Below are 19,536 nucleotides of genomic sequence, written 5' to 3' on the forward strand. Positions count from 1 at the left end.
TGGAGCATGGAGGTTGAGTCTCGACCCCTGGGCTACCTGCACACCTGCAGCCACCGTCCTCTGGGTGGCTCATGTCACTCTGGCCCTTGGCATTCATTGCCCAGCCTGGGACCCTGGACCTGCATTCAGCCGCCATGGATTCCGTTTGCCCTTTCCAGAACTTCACGGGATGGACAGGAACAGTACGCACGTCTTCCTGTTTGGCCTGCGTGAGAGAGGACAATGTCCTGGGGAGCACCCGGGGGCTCGTCGGGGATTCTGCCTCACTGTTGTGTAGTACTCCACCATGTAGAACCGGCACCGTTCACCTGCTCAGGGACACGGGGTGGTTCCGGTTGGGCAGTTGGGAATACAGCTGCTGAGGCTTGCTGAGAACTCAGCCCCTCCGTTCTCTTTGGCATGCGGATGGCGGGATCCTCTGCAACAGTGCGCACGCAGTAGGACCACGGTCACTTTGAGGAGCCGACCTTTGCCTTAGTGTGACGTCCTTCCTGGCCTGGTGACAGACGGCTCTGGTGTCCCCTCTGCCCAGTGCTGACTTCCTCCTGGCCGCCGGGCCTCGGTGCCCGCCCGGAACACCTCCTCTCCATTCTCTGACTGGCAAGGTCCGCGTGCACTTGAAAGTGTTAGTTCAGGCACAAGGTGATCAAGATGGTTATGTTTTTAGTAAAACGCTAATGATCTGTCACCTAGTTGGAATGCTTAGGCCATTTACATTCACGTTTATCAGATTGTTGGAGTCAAGGCTCTTCTGTTTGTTTGTCCCTTTTTCTCCTCTCCCTGTCCTCTTTGGAACTGGAGATTTTGGCGTGTCATGTGGCTGCCACTCTGGCTTATTGACTGCATTTTATTTTATTTTTATTTTTATTATTATTATTTTTTGGTACTGGGAATTGAACCCAGAGGCTGTTGACCACTGAGCCACGTCCCCAGCTAAGGTGCTGAGGCTGGCTTTGATCTCGTGATCCTCCTGCCTCAGCCTCCAGAGCCGCTGGGATGTCAGGCGTGCGCCCCCGTGTCCGACTGGCTGGACCTCTCGTTACACCCATTTATTTATTTATGTTTTCGGGACCTCGGCTTCACTGAGCGCCTGTGGCCGTCACTCAGCCAGGCCGCTGTGCACGGCTTGGGTTGTGCCGGCCCTCCTGGGCCTCCCGGTTCATTCCCATCGTCTCTCAAAGGCTGCAGCCCTTGACGCGTCAGAGACAGTCACTTGTATACCCGCTTCGGTCCGGTTTTCCGGCAGTTGATGGCGAGGGATCGGGTCTGGCCCCCGGTGTTACATTATGCCCTGAAGTGTCATTTTAGTTTTGAAATAAAACATTTGGCTCCGGGTGGGCAAGTGGGCAAAGCCTTTGAAACTGGGGTTCCCTGTGAAGTCCTCGACGCCCAGCCCTGACTGGGACCCCACAGAGCAACAGGAGGACGAGGACCGCGGTGTCCCCAGTCCTGGGGCAGCGCAGGCACGCCTGGTGGCAGAAGCTCTGAGGGAGCCGTGCCCTGGCCCTAGCAGGTGGTGACGTCACGGAGCCCTGGGTGCCCCGGGCTCCAGGTGGACCCTGCTTAGACTCCGGAGCGGCCCTGTGAGGAGGGTGTCCTTGGCCCCTTAGTGAGGAGCCTTGAAGCCAGGAGACTCTCGAGTCCTGGATGCATGAGCGTCCTGTGCCGACCTGCCCGTCTGACCGGCTAGGACCATCCGAAGCTGGTCTCCGACTGTGGCCCGAGGTGTGCGGGGGCAGCGTGGCTGAGGCTGCCCAGGCCTTGGGCTTCCCTCCTGTGGCCAGCACACGGCCTCCCTCCAGCCTCCCTCTGCCCTTCCTGTCACCTCCCCTGCCAATCAGAACAGCCAAGGAGCGTGCGGTCAGGTGGACCCGGTGAGACCCAGGCACGTACAGCCCTCGACCCGGGTCTCATCCCCCCTCTTCCTGCTGATGAGGAAGCCAAGGCCCCTGGGCAGGGAGGTGCCCAGCGGCCACCAGAACAGGGCCTGCTGACCATGAGGGGGGCCAGGGGTCGGCCAACGGGGGACGCCGTGGTGACAGCCAGGAGGAAGTCTGCTCAGGGACCAGGGGACAGTGACAAGCAGGGGACAGTGGGCGGAGACCATGGGCGGTGCTCAGGGTGATTGTTCCGGGGACATTTCTTCCAGCAGCCCAGAGAGAAGGGCACATCCCCCGAAGCCCGGAGGGACAGCACCCTGGGCAGGGGCAGCGGGGACAGGTAGAGCCGTCTGTGCTCCGAGGTGCATGGGACAGGCGGTCGCAGCCCCTCCTTGACAGAGTGCGTGGGTGCCTCCCGCTTGCTCTGCCCCTGTGTGTGCCTGTCCCCTGCCCCGGGCAACCTCTGCCCCTGCCCGTGCCCACGGCTTCGTCTCCAGCCCCGGCCAGCTTGCTGCGGCCCACGGCTCCTGGGCTGGTGGAGGATCACTTCTGTGTGCCGCGTCACCCTGTCACCCGGCCTCCGCCACAACCCATCCCAGCCTCAGCAACCGGCCCCTCCCACCAGAGACGCCAGCACGCACGCTGCTTCGGTCAGCTTTCTGTGCTGGGACCAGAGGAACCCGACCAGAGCAGCTGCAGAGCAGGACGAGTTTATGTGGGGGCTCCTGGTTCCGGGGGTCTCAGTCCACAGACAGCAGGCGCCCTTCCTGGGGGCTCCAGGTGAGGCAGGACGTCATGGTGGCAGAGGGAAGTGGCTCACGTGAGGACCGGGAGGCAGAGAGAGACTCCACTCCTCAGATGCAGATGCAAACGTATACCCCAGGGCCACGTCCCCGATCCGGCCCCTCCAGCCACACCCGTCCACTTCAGGGACCACTCAGTCAGTCCCATCAGGGATCAAGTCACTGAAGGGTGACGACTCTGACCACCCCTCACTGCTCCTCTGAACCTTCTCGCATTTTCTCACGCGTGAGCTTTTGCAAGGGCACCTCACCTCCAAATCATAACAGGTGCAAAATGGTGTCGGCCTTGGTAAAAACCCGAATTTACCGCACTTACTCTCCTGAGCTCCCGTGCTCAGGGCTGCGCAAATGACAGGGTGTCCTCAGGACCTTGGGCACAGAAGTCCCCTGGGGGTCTCCTCGCAGTTCTTGAACACGGGAGCCATGACGGACGGACGTGTGCAGGGTTGTGTGTTGCAGGAGTTTTGTAAAAAGAGACTTTGAAACAATCCAAGTGCCCACCACGGGGGGGAGGGGCAGTCTGTAGATCGAGGTGTCCCTAGGGTGGGCTGTCACACAACCCCCAGCGGGAACCGGGGAGCGCTGGTGACAGGCCCGGAAAGACATCCAGCAGAGCTGGAATGCAGGGGCTGGCGGGGACGGGGTGCGGACACTGCGTGGACACGGCGTGGATGGCTAGGATGGCGCGTGGGTGATGTGTGGACAGTGTGTGGATGGCACGCGGACACTGTGTGGACCCGGGCCAGCAGAGCTCCTGCAGGCCTTCTGGAACCCCCGTTAGTGGAGACGCCCAGGCAGGGCAGGCGTGGAAAGAGAGTTTTATTTAAAGAGCGGGTCACCTTGGTGACGGGTTGGAGCAGGAGCGGGGAGGGTTTGGGAGGTGCAGGTGGGCGGCCTTTGACCTTTCCCACCAGCGCCCTTTCCTGATCAAACCCCGGGGTTTAGGGTCTATGTTGACTGGCTTTCTGTCCCGGCTTCTTCCCCCTTGTGGCTTCACCTCCCCGTGGCACCACAGGGCTGCTGGAGGGTGACAGATAGACGGGGAGGAGGACGGTTGTCACTGGATACCTTGCAGTGCGTGTTTTTAGAATTTGGCACCCTACTGTCTATTCACATAACAAAGATGAAGAGTTGCAATAAAGTGGGATAATGACTTGGAAATGGTAAGAACCCAGGGCCCTGGGGACACCGAGGAGGGACCACGCCCCTTAGCCTAGAGGGGACATGATGGGTGGACATGGCAGGGGGGCTCACGTGCTGGGACCTGGCCGGGTGGGGTGGGGCCACTGTGCCTTCCCACCATTCTCTGCTGCTTCACAGCAGTGCAAGGGCCTGCTCAGACCCAGCAGCAGCCTGAGGGTGACTCGAGAGGGACTGGCCCCCAGGCGCTCCCTGTGCAGGGTCACAAGCGCTTGAGCGCACACCCCTCAGGAGGGCGGCGCCGCGTGGGGCTCCTGGCCCACGCGCTGTCACCGAGCAGACGCACACACGTCAGGTGCCTGGCTCTGTCTTCTCCTGGAGAGCCCGGCCATCTCCGTCTGTCCCGGTCACATTTGGTCTGCGATGTTCCCAAAGAGGCTGCGCCGATGGCCTTCCTCCCGGAGTTGGCGGATTTCCAGCCCGCTCCGCATCCTCAGCAGCACTGGGGTGATCTCGCCCTTTTGCTTTTCTTCTGGGTCGTGGTTTGCACTTTCCCGGTGACTCCTGAGGTTGGACACCTTTTCCTGTGCTTCTTGGCTTTTCCATACCTTCTTCAGCGACGGCGTTCAAGTCTTTGCTTTAAAACGAGTTTTAGAGCGGATTACCTGTGCTCTTGTTTTTGAGTGTTGAGGATTCTTCACGTGTTCTGGGTGCAAGACCTGTATGGACATGTATTTAGCAAGTAGTTTCTCCAAATACGTGGCTTGTCTCTGCGTCTTCTTTAAGCAGGTCTTGATGAGGAGACATTTCGAGTGTAAGGAAGTGCAGTCTGCTTTCTCTTTGGTAGATCACGTGGGATCTTAGTGACGTTTGCTCACCCCAGGGTTGGAAAGATGTTCCTATGTGATTTCTTTCTGCAGAGGTTGTGGTTTAAGGTCCATTTCAGCCTATGTTCCATTCTGAGTTCCTGTTTGAGAGGTTGACTGTTTCTAGACCCGGATGTTCCATGGATCCAGCTCCATTTCCTGGAGAGACTTTTCTCTTGTTTCCACGTGCCTCCTTCGGCATCTCTTCTGATCCGACGTGAGGTTCCCCCTTTCTCCGCAGCACGCTGCCTGGATTATCGTAGGTTCACAGTGTGCCTTAAACCCGACTGGGTGAACCTCCAACTTTGGTCTTCTTTTTCAGAAGAGTTTTTTTTTTTTTTTTTTTTTTTTTTTTTCCCTCATTCCTTTGCTTTTCTCCATATAATTTTAGAATCAGTTCATGGATTGTGACAAAATTTGCTATTGGGTTTCTGATTGGGATCATGCTAAGTCTGTAGATGGATTATGAGACGATGAGTCTTCCAGTCCGTGAGCACGGTCTTCATTTATTCGGCTCTTTTGATTTTGTTCATCAGTATCTTGTCATTTTTTTTTTTATCATGCAGTTCACACACATACCTGGTCAGATTTCTGCCTAAATGTTGCAATTTTTGGTGCTATTATAAATTTTGCTGATTTAACTTTAAATTTCCCATTTTTCATTGCTAGCGTGGAGAACTAATTTACCAACAGTGGTGTGCACAAAGTATACCAATGAAAATATTTAATTGATTGCTGAAATTACAGTGTAGGGCTCTTTTGAGCCCATCACCACTCAGAAAAAAATGTTGATTCTATTATTTCAAGACAATATTTTAAGTAATTCATTTTCATGTCGTATTTTTTAATGCTTTTTGACCAACTTTCAAAAGTTTATAAAAATTGCATTAAAACAATTTGATTACGGGGCCTTTTTGTTTTTCCATGCAGCATAATTATGGCGGGCAGTCACCATCTGCTCTTTGGGTAATTTAATTCTTGCTGTCGGACCCACTGTGTTGCTGCCTCCCGCTCCGACCGTGGCCTTCCGCTAACTGGCTTGCCTCTGGGCGTCTCCTCTTCCCTCTCGACCCCACGATGACCAGCTAGCTCTGTTTATGCGCTCCTCACCATTCATTCCGTGACTTTCTAATTTGACGAGCTTTATTGTATTTAGAGAAATAGAATTTTAGGATCGAAGATATTCTGGAAATTAATCCAAGGCCTTCCTCTTTTAAACTCGAAAAAAAAAAAAAAAAGATTCCCACCGGAGACACCGGATGTGCGTTTTGCTAATTTGTCCACTTGGGCGGTGAATGCTCAAGGTCAGCCGCAGCGGGGCCCTGGGCCGAGCCACCGCCTGTGCTGCGGCTCCGCATCTCCAAGCGTGAGGAGGTGGAAGGGGCTTTCTGGACACCCGGGAGTTGGTGGTGTGCGTGCTCCGTGGGGTTCAGGCCAGGGGGCTGGGAGAAGCGGTCGGAGCATCAGGCAGCTGCGTGCCTGACCCGGAGCCCGTGAAGCCGGCCGCCTCCGAGGCGTGGAAACGGAACCAGGGAACTCGTTGCTGTAATAGGCTAGGCCTGCCCTTGGAAGTCTGCTGCCGATCTGCCCAGCGTGGCGCTCGTTGGATCAGCGTTTGCATTCTGTTGTGTTTGTTCAAGGGTTAAAAGCTGTTTTTTTTTTTTTCCCCCCCAATGTCAAACTCTACTTCTTTGGCTTTTAGGAAACTGCTGATTATAAAAGAAAAGAAATATTTGAAAAGCCAAGTCGACAGCAATCATAGCTATTATTAATCCCATACAGTCTTTAGTTGTTAAAAATCAGAGGTTATTTTTCTCTAGCACAATTACTCTTTTCCCAATAATCACATAGCATTTGAGCCTGAGTTATTTTTACCACTCCTACCTCTTTCCTTGGAGCTTTATATTTTGGTGTAATTTTAAACCTACAGAGAAGCCCAGCAGCCAGCGCAAGCGCCCTGGACCCTGTGAGCGTCTACACCCGCACCCTCTTCCCGCCTTCGCTTCCTGCTGTTTCCCCCTCTCCTTAACTTTTTCTCCCAATCTCTTGGGGTATTTTGGAGACATCACACCTCCTGGCCATTGTGTATGTAAGTCTGTTTTCTTTATTTTTCTTTCTTTCTTTTGGTACCCAGGACACTCGACCCCTGAGCCACCTCCCCAGCCTTTTTATGTATTTTATTTAGAGACAGGGTCTCGCCGAGTCGCTGAGGGCCTCGCTAAGTTGCCGAGGCTGGCTTTGAACACACGATCCTCCTGCCTCAGCCTCCCGAGCCGCTGGGATGACAGGCAGGCGCCATAGCCCGGCCAAGTCTGTTTTCATAAGAACAGTCACTGTCTTAGCGCACCACAGCAGTGTTCAAGATCAGGAAGTGCGCCGCTGCTGTCCGACCCAGGGTCCCAGCTTGCGCTCCAACCTTGGTCCCCATGCCCATGTTCCCTGCCGTTGCTGGGTCTGGGGTCGCGCCTGCGCTTAGTCCTGGATCCTCCCTCTTGGAGGGTTTCCTGAGCAGCACCTGTCAAAGGTGCAGGACGGCCGTCCTGCACACCGCCCCGTACTTGGCTCACTTCTGCGTCCTCAGGGCGGCTGGAGGTGGCTCGTGGTGCTATTCCCGCGAATCAAGACGCGGCTCTGCTGACTGAGTAGTTGTGATCGGCGGTTCTGGTCCTTTCCTTCAAGTGGGTGTTGAGTTCTCCCTCGTGGCTTTGCACGTCTTCCCGTTTTGCGGAATGTGGTTCTGACGCCATGGAAGTCGATTTTGCTCCTTATGGAACTTTCCCGGCTGCCTTCCGCACCCAGGGGTGCTCCTTCTGCACCCTTCCTTCTGTGATGTTCGGCTGTAAGGAAAGCTTTCCCGTCTCCCTGTTTATCTCCTTACTTATGTGGTGCCAACTGACGGACCCTTAATTGAGCGAATGGGCTCCCTTGTCTATTTTGTTACCATGATTGTCGCTCTTTCTGCGGGGTGGGGTTGGATGGGGGCCTTGCCACCGCGCCACGCCCCGCCCCGCCCACGGTCCTCTATAGACTTTGAGCCTCAGTTGTCTGGGTTTGGGCTGGAGGAGCCCCGCAGGCCGGCTCTCGTGCCTGCCGGTACCTCCCTGTGATCTTTCCAGCAACTTCTTCTGGGCACAGGTGTCTGGGCCTCTCGCTGGCTCCTGCTCCTCTTCCCGCCTGGGCCCAGCAGCTCTTTCCCCAGGGAGCCCTGGTTCCCCTGGATGGAGAACGGTGTTTAGAAACCAGCTCTCGGGCCCTGGAGTCACTCCCTCCTTTAGTGGAAAGAGCAAGGAAGTGTGTGTGTGTCTGTCTGTCTGTCTGTCCGTCCGTCTGTCCATCCACCCTGCTTACCGTGGTGCGTCCACATAGACGCGCTAGACACTCCAGCTCCCGCGGGTGCTGCGGCCAGCCTCCCTGTCCCTCCGCTGTCCTCTGTCCTTCAGGCGGGCTCCAGAGTGTGCACGGGAACGCCCTGGGGTGGTTTCGGAAGTGTGGACCCGTGTCACCGCAGGCCTCCTGGCTAGAGGTAATATTTGTTCCATTCTTTTTTAAAAGTAAATCTGCTTGTAGCTTTGCACGCAGTTTAACTTTGATAAATACCTTAGCCCATAGAGACCCCACCTCTCTGGAAAGACAGATCACTCTCACCCCCAGAAAGTTCCCCCGGGCCTCGTCCCAGGCAGCTCGTGGCTCTAGGGACGAGCACTGTCCTGATTTTTTAAGCCACAGCTTTTCCTGTTCCGGGATTTGTACATAGGGAATCATACCGTGTATTTTCCTGAACGTGTGGCATTATTTACCCAGAAAAATGTCTGACATTTACTCAACGCGACGCTTCATTTTCGGTGTCCGCGTGGCTGGTTTCAGCAACACCCCAGCTGGTTTAGCACGGTTCTCGGTGTGTCCGTGACTTTGCGTCTGGAAGGGATCGACTTCTGAATCAGTGGACCGAGTAAAGAGGTTGCGGTCACCATCGTGGCTGGGCACCATGCAGTCCACGTGGGCCCGCAGGAGTGGCACAGGCAGGGCCAGGCGGACTCCATCCTGAGCAGGTGCCCGTCCCCCTGCCCCTGGACATCAGGACTCCTGGTCCTCAGGCCTGGGGCTCCGGGACGTAACACCGCAGGCCCACCTGGTCCTCAGCCCTTCAGACACAGGCTGCCTCTGAGTGCCTGCTTCTCCCACCTGCAGACAGCTCGCCCGGGGGTCTCGGCTCCAGGAGGGTCGGAGCGAATTCCTGTACGTCTCCTCCCGTACACGCATGTGCGCACCTGCCGTGTGGCCTGCTTCTCTGCAGAACCTGGCTGGCGTATGCAGGTCTCTGGATGTAGCAGTGATTCATCTGATTGCGGAATAGTTTTCCATTTTGTGAAAAGACCACCGTTTGCTTATTTTCTTTCTGATAGAATTTGGATCATTTCAAATAAATTATGAATAAGGTGCAAGGCCACCCACCGCTGGGCTTGGTGGCTCATGCCCGTCACCCAGCAGCTCGGGAGGCTGAGGCAGGAGGATCGCGAGTTCAAAGCCAGCCTCAGCAACAGCGAGGCCCTAAGCAACTCAGGGAGACCCTGTCTCTAAATAAAATACAGACTAGGACTGGGGACATGGCTTAGTGGCCGAGTGCCCCTGTTTCAATCCTGGTACCAACAACAACAAAAGAAGTTGCTGTGACGATTCGTGCACAAGGCCTCCTGGAGACATGTTTCCAGATAAAACACCTAATGTAGGGATCACCGAGTTCTGTGTTGTGCGTGTTTAACTTTGTAAGAAGCTTTGACTATTTCCTCACATGATTATATATTCTCTAGCTTGTTCCAAAGCTGCATATAGAACCAGCAGCGTGTGTGTGTAGATTTACTAGAAGGAACTGGCGCCTGTGATCTTGGAGGCTGGCAGTCTGAATCCACAGTGCAGACCAGCAGGGTGCAGATGGTACCTGAAGGCGCCTGCTGGAGATGACCCTCTCCAGGGGAGATTGGACTTTGTTCTCGTCAGACCTTCAACTGATTGGATGCGGCCCACCCACTTAAGTGATCACTTACTCAAATTTTGCAGATTTAAATGCTAATCTCATCCCCAAGCGCCTTCCAAATTGGCACATAAAATTGACCATTACAAGTCTACTTGAGCCAACTTGGCACTCTCCTGCATCTCTTTACACTGTAATTAGCCTCCAAGTAAAGACTAAGTCAAGGTCATGTTTCTGCCTTAACAGCGTATAATGACACTTCCTGCACCTGAGAGCCCTTGAGCCCCCAGCACACAAGGGGAAGCCAGGGCCTCGGAGGGTCTTTCCTGTCCTCCCTGGTGTGACGTGGAGTCACCACCTCTCACACACCGCGGCAGTGTGTCACTGCATGGTGAGAGGAGAGGGGAGAAAGCAGAGGTCGCTGTGCGTACACACACACACACACACACACACACACACACACAAGCAGTAAGGAGGAACCAGGTGTTGATGGGCTGCTTCTGCAGCTGGTCACATGGTCACGGCTGCTGTTCACGCTGTGGGCTCACTCGCCTCCCATTCCCTGCTGCCTGGGCCACCGGCCGGCACCTCCAGGGTCCTCCACCTGGGGCGGTGGCAAGCCTGCTCTGGCCCTTGGCGCTTCTGCATGCATTGGGTCGCAGCTTCTGTCGGCTGTAATCACAGGGCCAGGCCACAGCAGGTGATGGCCAGGAGCCTCCTGCCCTCTCACCCTGCCTGCTGTTGGGGGCGGGGCAGGAGGAGCTCAGGGCCCGCCCACCAAGCCCCTCCCCCGCTGCCGTCCCTGGCCCCCCACTTCATCTCTCCCTGGGAGACTCCAGCCTCTGCAGTTCCTAGTTCTTATGGGTGGTTCCTCTTCTAGGAATCCACTTGCAGGGGTTTTGTTTGTTTGAATGTATGTAAACAAGGTCGTTTTCTGGTGTAGATTTCGGGAGATGCCCTCGGGCTGTGCCTGGTCCCTTCTCTTCACAGTGCCTTTTGATGAGAAGTCCTCCATTGTGAGAAAGTGTGCTTTACAAGTTTTGTTTGTACCCTAAGAAATGCTGTGCATAAATATTTTCAGTGAAGGTATTTTATAATTTTTCCCTTTATGTTTTGTTCTGTGATGATTCTTAATTTAATTATGTAGAGGGCACGAAGTAACAGCTCCTCTCATCCCAACGCCCACCCCAATTTTGTTATCTGTTTTTCCAGCATCATTTGCTAAACAGACTTGAATCGACTGTATAAATATGGGTGTGTTTCTGGACTCTGTTCTGTTCCGTGGATCCAGCCTTACACCAGTGCCACGCTGCGCCGATTCCTATAATGGCATGATGAATCTTGAAATCAGCGCATGTCACTCGACTCTGTTCTCCTCTCCCCGGATGTTTTGGACGCTCAGTTGCTTCTGCATTTCCATATAAGTTTTAGAATCAGCTTGTTACTGCCTTTGAAAAATCCTCCTGGGTTTATGTGCAATTGCATTGAACCTGCAGATCACTGTGGAGATAATTAACATGTAAGCAATACTGAGTCTTCTGATCTATGAATGAGTGTGCGTTTCCATTTATTTAGATTTTTTAATTTCCCTTGGTAATATTTTGTAGTTTTTAGCATAGTTGGTCTTACCTTGTCTCTTGTTTATTTATTGCTAAATATCAAGTATATTTGATATTATTGAGAATGGATGTGCTTTTAAAATCCCATTTTAAAATTGTGTTCTGTGAGCATGTAGGAATTTCACTGAGTGTTATCCAATGACCTTATATCTTGTGGCATTTCTAATGTGTGTATTCTAGTAGTTTCTTTGTATGTAGAATTTTCTATGTAGGTAACCAGGCTGTCTATGAATAGAATCCATTTGGATCTTCCTTTCCAATGTGAATAACCTTTATTTCATTTTCCTACCTTATCGCACTGGCTAAACTGCAAGTGTAACGTTGAACAGAAGGTGTGACATTGTACATCCCAGCCTTTGCAAATCTGGCATGTCTTGTCTTTTTTTCATTTCGCAGCTCGAAAGTTTTCATAGACTCTTCTATCTGAAATACATCTTCCTTTTTCATAGTGCAGCTTAGCTTGTATTTAATTCCTCTTTATTATTTACCCAGCACAAGTGCTGTGTGTTTCTTACGCTGACCTAAACCCCGGAGGAGGAAACGCCATCTGTCTTCCCTCTGAATCTTCAGCTCATGACATATGTTCTTAGTAGACACTCAGTAAATCTTTTGTAGAATCACTCCATACTAGTAGATATTTCAGAAGTTACGCAATTGATTCTCCTTCCCGGTGTTTAACCTCCTTGGCAAAAATGAGGGAGAGTGGTATTTCTCGCAAAGTGTTTCAAAGTTCTCTTTCACCCTTCATAAATTTTGGAGGTCAAATTTCACGTTTTTTCACAGAAACCCTGTATGCATATTTAATACTTTCAAAAGGTCTGAACTCATTGATATTTTATAAAAAGCATTGCAATTCTTGGTACTAATTTTTGCAAAATACTGTAGTGGCAAATTGGAATAGATTGCCTTTCCGGAGTGTTGTCTACACTAAAAAGTCAGTGAGCACTCAGGAAGTGAGTGTTCAGTATTCAGGAAATCGCAGTGCCTCTGGTTCAGAGTCAAGGTGTAATGCATTCCACCGTTGTCTAATGGGGAGGTGTTGAGTCACATTTTTACTCTTTAAAACGTGGCGAAATTAAGGCTGGCCACGTGGCTCAGTGGTTAGCGTGATCCCCTAGCACGCGTAAGGCCCCAGGTTCGATCCGCAGCACCATAAGAAATAAAACAACTAAAATGTGGAGACATTGCAATGGAGACTTGAACTTGTTAGGCAGAGTATTTCCTTTTTGTGTTTTGAGACGGGGTCTTGCAAAATAAAAAAAAAAAAAAAAAGATAAAATAAAAAATAAAAGTAATAAAAAAAAAAGGGCTGGGGACGTAACTCAGTGGTGTAATGGGTTTAATCTCGTGGCCCTGGGTTTAATCTCCAGTCCTGCAAGAAAGAAGAAAGAAGGAAAGGAGGGAAGGGAGAGAGAGAGCGGGGGAGGTGCTTCCTTATTTTGCCCGCTGGCCTGTGGTGCTTGCTCCGATCTGAGGGGTGCTTCTTTGCTTTCTGCGTGATTTCAGGCTGGGAAGGCAACTTGCTTTCAGCCTGGTGCTCTGGGGTCCATCCCAAAGGCAGAATATCTGTCTTCTTGCTGCCTCATTTGAACAGCTGCACTTCAACAGCTGGTCGAAAGGAGATCTCCCGTATAGACCGTAGCAGTGTGTCAGGGCCGCCCCTTGGCTTGTCTACACCTGACCTTGGAAACTGTGTGAAAGGAGCAGGTGACGGCATTGAACTTGAAGGCCCTTCACTCGGCCCCTCCCCCTCCCTCCCTTAGTGGTGGGGGGCAGGCATAGGGAAGTCACCCGAGGCCTGTGGGCATTTTGGCGGTCACAAGTGCCATCCACCAAGTGCGCTGTGCCCGGCGTTGTGTGGACTGAGAGAAGGCCCTGGAAGGAAAGGATGCTGGGCGGAGCCGGGAACAGCCGGGAAGGAGCCCTGAGGAGGAAGAGAGGGAGCCAGCTGGGCGCCGGGCTGGAGAGGAGCACCATCCGCAGGTTCCAGAGGCACCGAAGGCCAGTGGCCCAGCGGGTGGTTTGTTTTGTTGTTATTTAATGTCTCGAAAACGTCTACGTTTTAAAGTCATCCAAATATCCAAGTCCAAATTCTCATCTTAGTCTTCCAAAAATAGAAGGAAAGGCACACCAAGCAAAAGCCGAGGCCCAGCAAAGGAGGCCGGACACAGCCGCCCGACGCGTGGGAACGGCCGGGGACACCGCTTGGCGAGGGGGCGACCCCGATCCTGGGCGGGTGGCTTTTGCTAATTGTCTCTGTTCCCCTGAAGGAAGCACCGCATCCTTGAAGAGCAGAACACACCGTCTGTTCAGGTGCCCGGGGGCATTCCCTAGACAGGCCAATCTAGGGCCCATGTCAAATTTCAGTGAATTTAAAAGCATCGAAACCTTCCTGTGCTCCCTGACCACAGCCGGGGTCAGCGGTCATCACTACCTGAAAATACCCGGGAAGACTCCGCCTGCTTGGAAGTGAAACGGCCCACTTCAGAATGGCCCACGAGTCAGAGGAGAAATGACGAGGGACATTAGGAGTGACTTAATGAACAGACAGCCACCACTCCTGTAGGATCAGAGGGCCGGAGCCACCGCTCAGAGCCCGTGTCCCTTGGCCTCCCGCCCCCTCCTCCGTCCAGGCGCTGCGGGTCTGCCTGAGAGGAGCCTGGCGGGGCTCCCAGGGCCTTCGCGGTCCTGGCCCTCAGTCCTTCCCTTTGGTTCCGGTGCCCAGTCACTTACCGTCGTCAAAGGTGCTGTCCTGCAACTGCGGAGGGGAGTTTATGGGGCAGGAAACCCACGTGCAGATTCTATGATCCTTGTGCCAAGGCTGATTAAAATCTCATCAAAGCCGCTTCCTCTCCCAGTCTTACTTGGAAAAGAACGTTCTTCCACCTCCTCCCGACACTTCAGACTTCCTGCCAGTCTGTGGTTCCTCCTGTGGTTCTGTTCCTGCTAACAGTCCTTCCGTCCTTGTGACTTCCTGGAGTCTTCCGATCTCCAGCCCTCTCCACGTAGACGGGCGTTGGCTGGTCCCATTCAAGCGCGTTGAGGTTGAGGTTGGAGGAGCAGGCGCAAGGCCAGGGGCTAGCTGTGCAGGGCTGGGGGACTTGGTCAGATAGGTGACAAGAGAGTGGTGGATATTTTGACAGATGCACACGGGCAGAGTCATGGAAACAAATATTCACTCAGCAAACACCTGCTGACCTCGTGTGGGGCAGACTCTGTGCGGCAGGTAGCATCTGACACGTCAGAGCAGAATTCAGAGCTGAGGTGGCTCTTGGGTGCCCTGTGAGGTCTGAGCCAGTTGCCCTACAGCCCAGAGGAGGGCCGGGTTCCGGCGTGTGGGCCTGATCCTCTGGAGGTGAGGCGTGGCTCCTGAGGGAGCAGAGCGGGAGGTGGCAGGGGACGAGGTGTTTGGGGCAGGTGGAGGCAGCAGTGGGCAGCAAGGCCGCCGGCCTCTGTCTGCTAAGGGACTTTGTCCTGGGTGTCACCTCTGAGCCCTGTGGTGACTCCCCTGCACTTCCTGTTCTGCGCACCAGGGGTCCCGTGGGGCCGTCCCTAGCCTAGGGATGGTGCATATTCCGACGGGTGGGGTGTGAGCAGGGAAGGCCCCCAGGTGTGCTGGGCTCTCACCTGGAGCTCGTCCCTCCAGGTGCCATCAGCCTCTTGAAATCCTTGTTGTTTATTTTTTTTTCAATTTTTGATATTTTTTTCCAAGGTAGGGGAGGAAGAGGTTGAGATATAAACTCACTAGTTAGAAGACACCCTCTGGGGTAAGATTTCAATTTACTGCCCACCCTGAATATTTTTATTCTTTTCCTTTAGGTTTCTTGCTATTTAAAGATTTTTGTTTGAATGAAATTAATGAAGCTGTACCTCAGGTGAAGTTTTATGAAGAGGTAAGAAGTGACTGTTTTACTGATGCTTTTACTTCAAAAGCATATTTCAACTGTACTTTGGAAAGTATTAATATGACTAAATGTCCCCCATCTACTTAGAAATTCGGTAAAAGCAAGTTAGCAGGGCAGCGCACGCTGTGGGTCAGCCATGTGGAAAAGCCAGGCGTGTGATACAGATCGGATCCCCACAGGCCTCTGAGCTCCGAGAGGCCAGGGAGAGTAGCTGGGCCGGAATTCCAGAGAGCGGGATCCTCCAGGGGCGTCGGGGTGACCAGCCACTTGAGTTTTGGGAGAAGCTGATTTTGGAGACCTGCTGGGTTTGACAGAGAAACTGGCAAAGGCTTTTTGGCCATATTGGAGTAACAGACCGGGGCCTTGGGGGGCCTCAAACGCGCAGCTGCTTCCCCCCAAGCTGGCTTACATGTGAGTTGCAGGGACCGAGGGGAAGAGGGCAGAAGTTCTGGAAGGCACACTGAAGAGAGCTTTGGGAGGAGCCAAGCAGCCCTAGAAGGCCTGGCCCCTGCACCCTGAGGATCTGCAGCCGCTTTCTCCTGGGGCAGCGCTTGATCTGGGGAGCAGCGGACAGATGAGGATTCAGGCTTGGCTGGTGACAGGAGGTTGCTTCTCGGGGACAGGCCAGGAGAGGTTCTGGGCTGGACTGAAAACGGTGTGGGACAGACGGACCCCAAACATATGCTGAGCCTCCCTCCTGAGACATCCCTGAGAGTTGGGAGGCCAAGGAGCTGAGCAGGGAATTTCTTCAGGGAAAAGCTCAATCTAGTGCTGAGGAGACAAAAGTCCCCCGTTGAGACCCATGGTGGGCCATGCCTGGGGAAGGGGTCCACCCAGAGACAAGCGGGTCCTACAGAAATGGTAACCCAGACCCAACGCAGCTCAGTCCTATGACGGCCGACGCGCCCCTCCCCCAGGTCTTGGAAGAGTACAAGGGACGCTGTGTCTTTCTGTGCAGATCTAAGATAAGCATACATGCAGACGTTACAGTATTAAGGATACAGGAAGAACCGCTAGACACGCTAAGAGGAAAGACCACGGGACTCACAAGGCAGGAGAAGCAGACCCCAAGATGAATGGGGATTGGAGTCAGTTGACAGAACTGTCAATTCGGAATACCCATGAATAAGGCGTTCTGGAAAAGAGAGAAAACATGGGCAAGGCAGATGGAGGGCTGTATGATCTCAGCATAATTTGAATTTATTATGAAGAATCAAATGGGCATTCTAGAAGAGAAAGTACAATGTCAAGGATAGAACTTAATGGTGGGGTTTGGGCTGGGGTCGTGGCTCAGTGGTCGAGCGCTTGCCTTGCACATGTGAGGCACTGGGTTCCATCCTCAGCACGGCATATAAAGAAATGAGTAAAATAAAGGTCATCAACAACTTAAAAAACAAAAAATAAAAAGAATGGTGGGGTTCAATAGCAGATAGGTTCCAATACAGGATATGATTAATAAGTAGGAAGGCAGATGAGGAGGTAACTTGAAAGCAAAGCACAGAGAGAAAATTAACAGGAAAAATTTAAAAAAAAAGGTAAGAATATCAAAGCCATGTGGGGCATAGGCCTGATTCAGGTAGAACTGGAGTTCCAGGAAGAAGAGGGGAACAGGGCAGAAGCAGCATTTGAAGAGTAAGATCACAGCTCTGAATCTACTTAGGTTTAACATAAATGGACTAAACGCCCCAAGCAAAAGACATGTTTTTCAGAAAGAATGAAGAAACAAAACCCTGTACTACACAGTTTATAAGAAAAATACTAACAAACTAACTGTAAGGATGAAAACCAGCTGATTACAGTTTAAAAACCAAACTGAGAAAACTGTCAGCAGAATGAATACAAAGGAGACGTTATCTTTAGACACCAGTTTAAGGCTATGAACATTTATGCAGAGAAAACCTCAAAAGCAGCCCAAGCCCAGACAAGGAAGACACGCTACTTTTAAATCCCAAGTTTTCATTTCTGTGACTAGTCCAACAAAATCGACACAAGTGCATTAAATTAAATAGGTTGGAAATCATGATCTAGAGCTCACACATAAATTATATTAGTTATTATGTTATTATGATATTCTTATTTTAATAACATTATGTTATATATTATCTACTTGAAGTTTTTACAGGTCTGCCATATCTGGGCCAATGGACCAAAATGGGTGAAGAGAAATGATTCTGTAAAAAAATCAAAGGCACCACAGTGGTCAACCTAGAGTTTTATACCCAGCAAAAATGTCCTTTGAAAGTGAAAGAGAAATAAAACTCTGTCCAGACAGACAAAACCTGAGGGGATGGGTCAGTGGTAGACCCGTTTGCCGAGTATCCTGGAGAGGTACTTGAGGCAGAAAGAGGACGATCCTGGTGGCGTTGGAGGGAGGAGCAGTGAGCAATGGAGGGCGACCCGTCAGTACCCATGAATGAGCACTTCGCTGACTATGCAGAACAGTAGCTTCTCATTTCTAGAGTCAAAATGTACACATAACCAAAATGACTGCCACACAAAAGGCAGGAGAGGGTGCTTGAAGTTAAAGTATCTTAAGGTTCTAAGATGGTTGGGGGGGTTCATCAAAGTGAGGGTTCCCATTGGGCTGAGCCCCATCAAGGGTGTGGATTGTAACCTCTAAGGTGACTGCTAAGAAGGCAAAGTGTGGATATCTAACAAGTTAAAACAGAAAAACAGAATAAAACATTTGATTAATCAAGAAAGGTAGTAAAGGAATACAAGGAGGAGATAAAGTAGTTTAAACTGCAAACAAAGCAGGGTAAGATCATAGCTGTAAAGCTAATTACATTTAATGTAAATGGACCAGAATCTCCAAGTAAAAGACTTGAGGTTTTCAGACTGGATAAAGAAGCAAAACCCTGTCATATCCCATTTATAAGAAGGATACTTACAACAGAAGGAGGAAGACCATCTATAATATACCCACCAACCTAACCAAATCACTGTGACCACACTTCTATTAGACAAGCTACATGGTAATGCTACTTTGAGATGGAGAGAGGGGCTTCTTGGTAATAAAGCATTCAACCTGACAAGTATAAGTCTTAAATCAGTATGTTGCAAATAACATAAGTTCCAAGAACATAAAGCAAAAATAGATAAAAAAACAAGACAAATCTACAACTCTAATGGAAGATATTAATACACTTCCTGCTTACAAAACAGATGAAATAACTAATAAGGACACAGAATATCTTGATCTGATTGACATATATAGATGCCACACCTAGCAAAAATAGAATTCTCCTTCTTTGAAGTACACATGGACTTTTAGCAAAATAGATCATGTTCTGGCCCCTAAAGGAAGCATCTAAAAATTTCAAGATTTAAATGGTTGTTTCTTTTCCGATCACAATAGATTTGAGCTCAAATTGAATAAGAGTTAACTAGGAAATCCTTAACTGCCTGGAAATTACTATACCTCCAAATAATTAAAGGTCAAAGGAGAAATTAAAATAGAAATTAGGAAATATTTTAAATTAAAATATATTTAAGAAATGACATGCTAGTAACATTAATTTTTTTTTTTTTTTGCTTTAAATGATCCAATGCAAATGTAGCATAATTAGGGCTGATACTAATAATCTTTGGGCAAATTTGAAAATCAGAGAAAAAACTCCTTTCTTTTTGACTTTTTGATACGTATGTGACAGTGTCCTAGTTTCCACTTTTAAAAATTATATCGATGTGTTTTCAGGAAGAGGGATGAAATTATGATGTAGAAAAGTAAACTAAGAAAGAAACTAAGTATCACATAAGAAAAGTAAACTAAATCTAAAAAGATTTTACTTGGTCTAAAGTAACCTTATCTGAGCCATAATCAGTTTTATCTGGATAAGTATCATGCTTCATCTGTCAATTTTTTTTCCTTCTTGTGTTCCTGAACTCTGCATTCCAGCACGGACTACACACCTTGGCAAGGAGCGAACCTCCCTCAGCAGATGACCTTGCTGGGTTCAAGTACCTGGGGCTCCATACCAGTCTCTAACCAATGTGGACTTTGCACTACTGACATTTTCAGTAGGTTTTTGCAGAAGACATGTTTGGGTAACCCTAAGATGGCAGCTGGCGTTGAGCCAAGAGGTGGCGCATAGTTAGTGTTAACACAGCGTGATCTACTTTTGCCTGATTAGTTAATGTCTCCTCTGCGCTAGTGGTCAACAGATGTTCACCATTCTTAATTGGTACTGTGGCGCATGCTCCAACCATGCTACTTAATCCTAAGCTAATTGGCTGCCTTAGGTATATAAGACACGCACCTATAGGAAGCACCTCGGATAAGCCACACCTCTGGATTGCTGGGCAGAGGATAAGCAGCACCTCTGATAGATCCCTGGGCGAGGACTAAGCAGAC

General features: G+C 50.9%; 1 protein-coding gene across 2 annotated transcripts in view; it reads left to right on the forward strand.

Moving 5' to 3' along the window:
• Grk3 (G protein-coupled receptor kinase 3) overlaps positions 1 to 19,536 on the forward strand; it is a 112,711-nt gene that overhangs the window by 35,173 nt on the left and 58,002 nt on the right. The window contains exon 3 of one of the 2 annotated variants that reach the window (XM_047561223.1): positions 15,097 to 15,170. The exons of the other annotated variant lie outside the window; for it this stretch is intronic. Coding sequence (XP_047417179.1) covers positions 15,097 to 15,170 — 74 coding nt within the window. The remainder of the gene's footprint in view (positions 1 to 15,096; positions 15,171 to 19,536) is intronic. 2 annotated transcript variants of the gene reach the window in all.

The sequence above is a fragment of the Sciurus carolinensis genome, chromosome 8 (genome assembly GCF_902686445.1).
Source record: "Sciurus carolinensis chromosome 8, mSciCar1.2, whole genome shotgun sequence".
Classification (NCBI taxonomy): domain Eukaryota; kingdom Metazoa; phylum Chordata; class Mammalia; order Rodentia; family Sciuridae; genus Sciurus; species Sciurus carolinensis.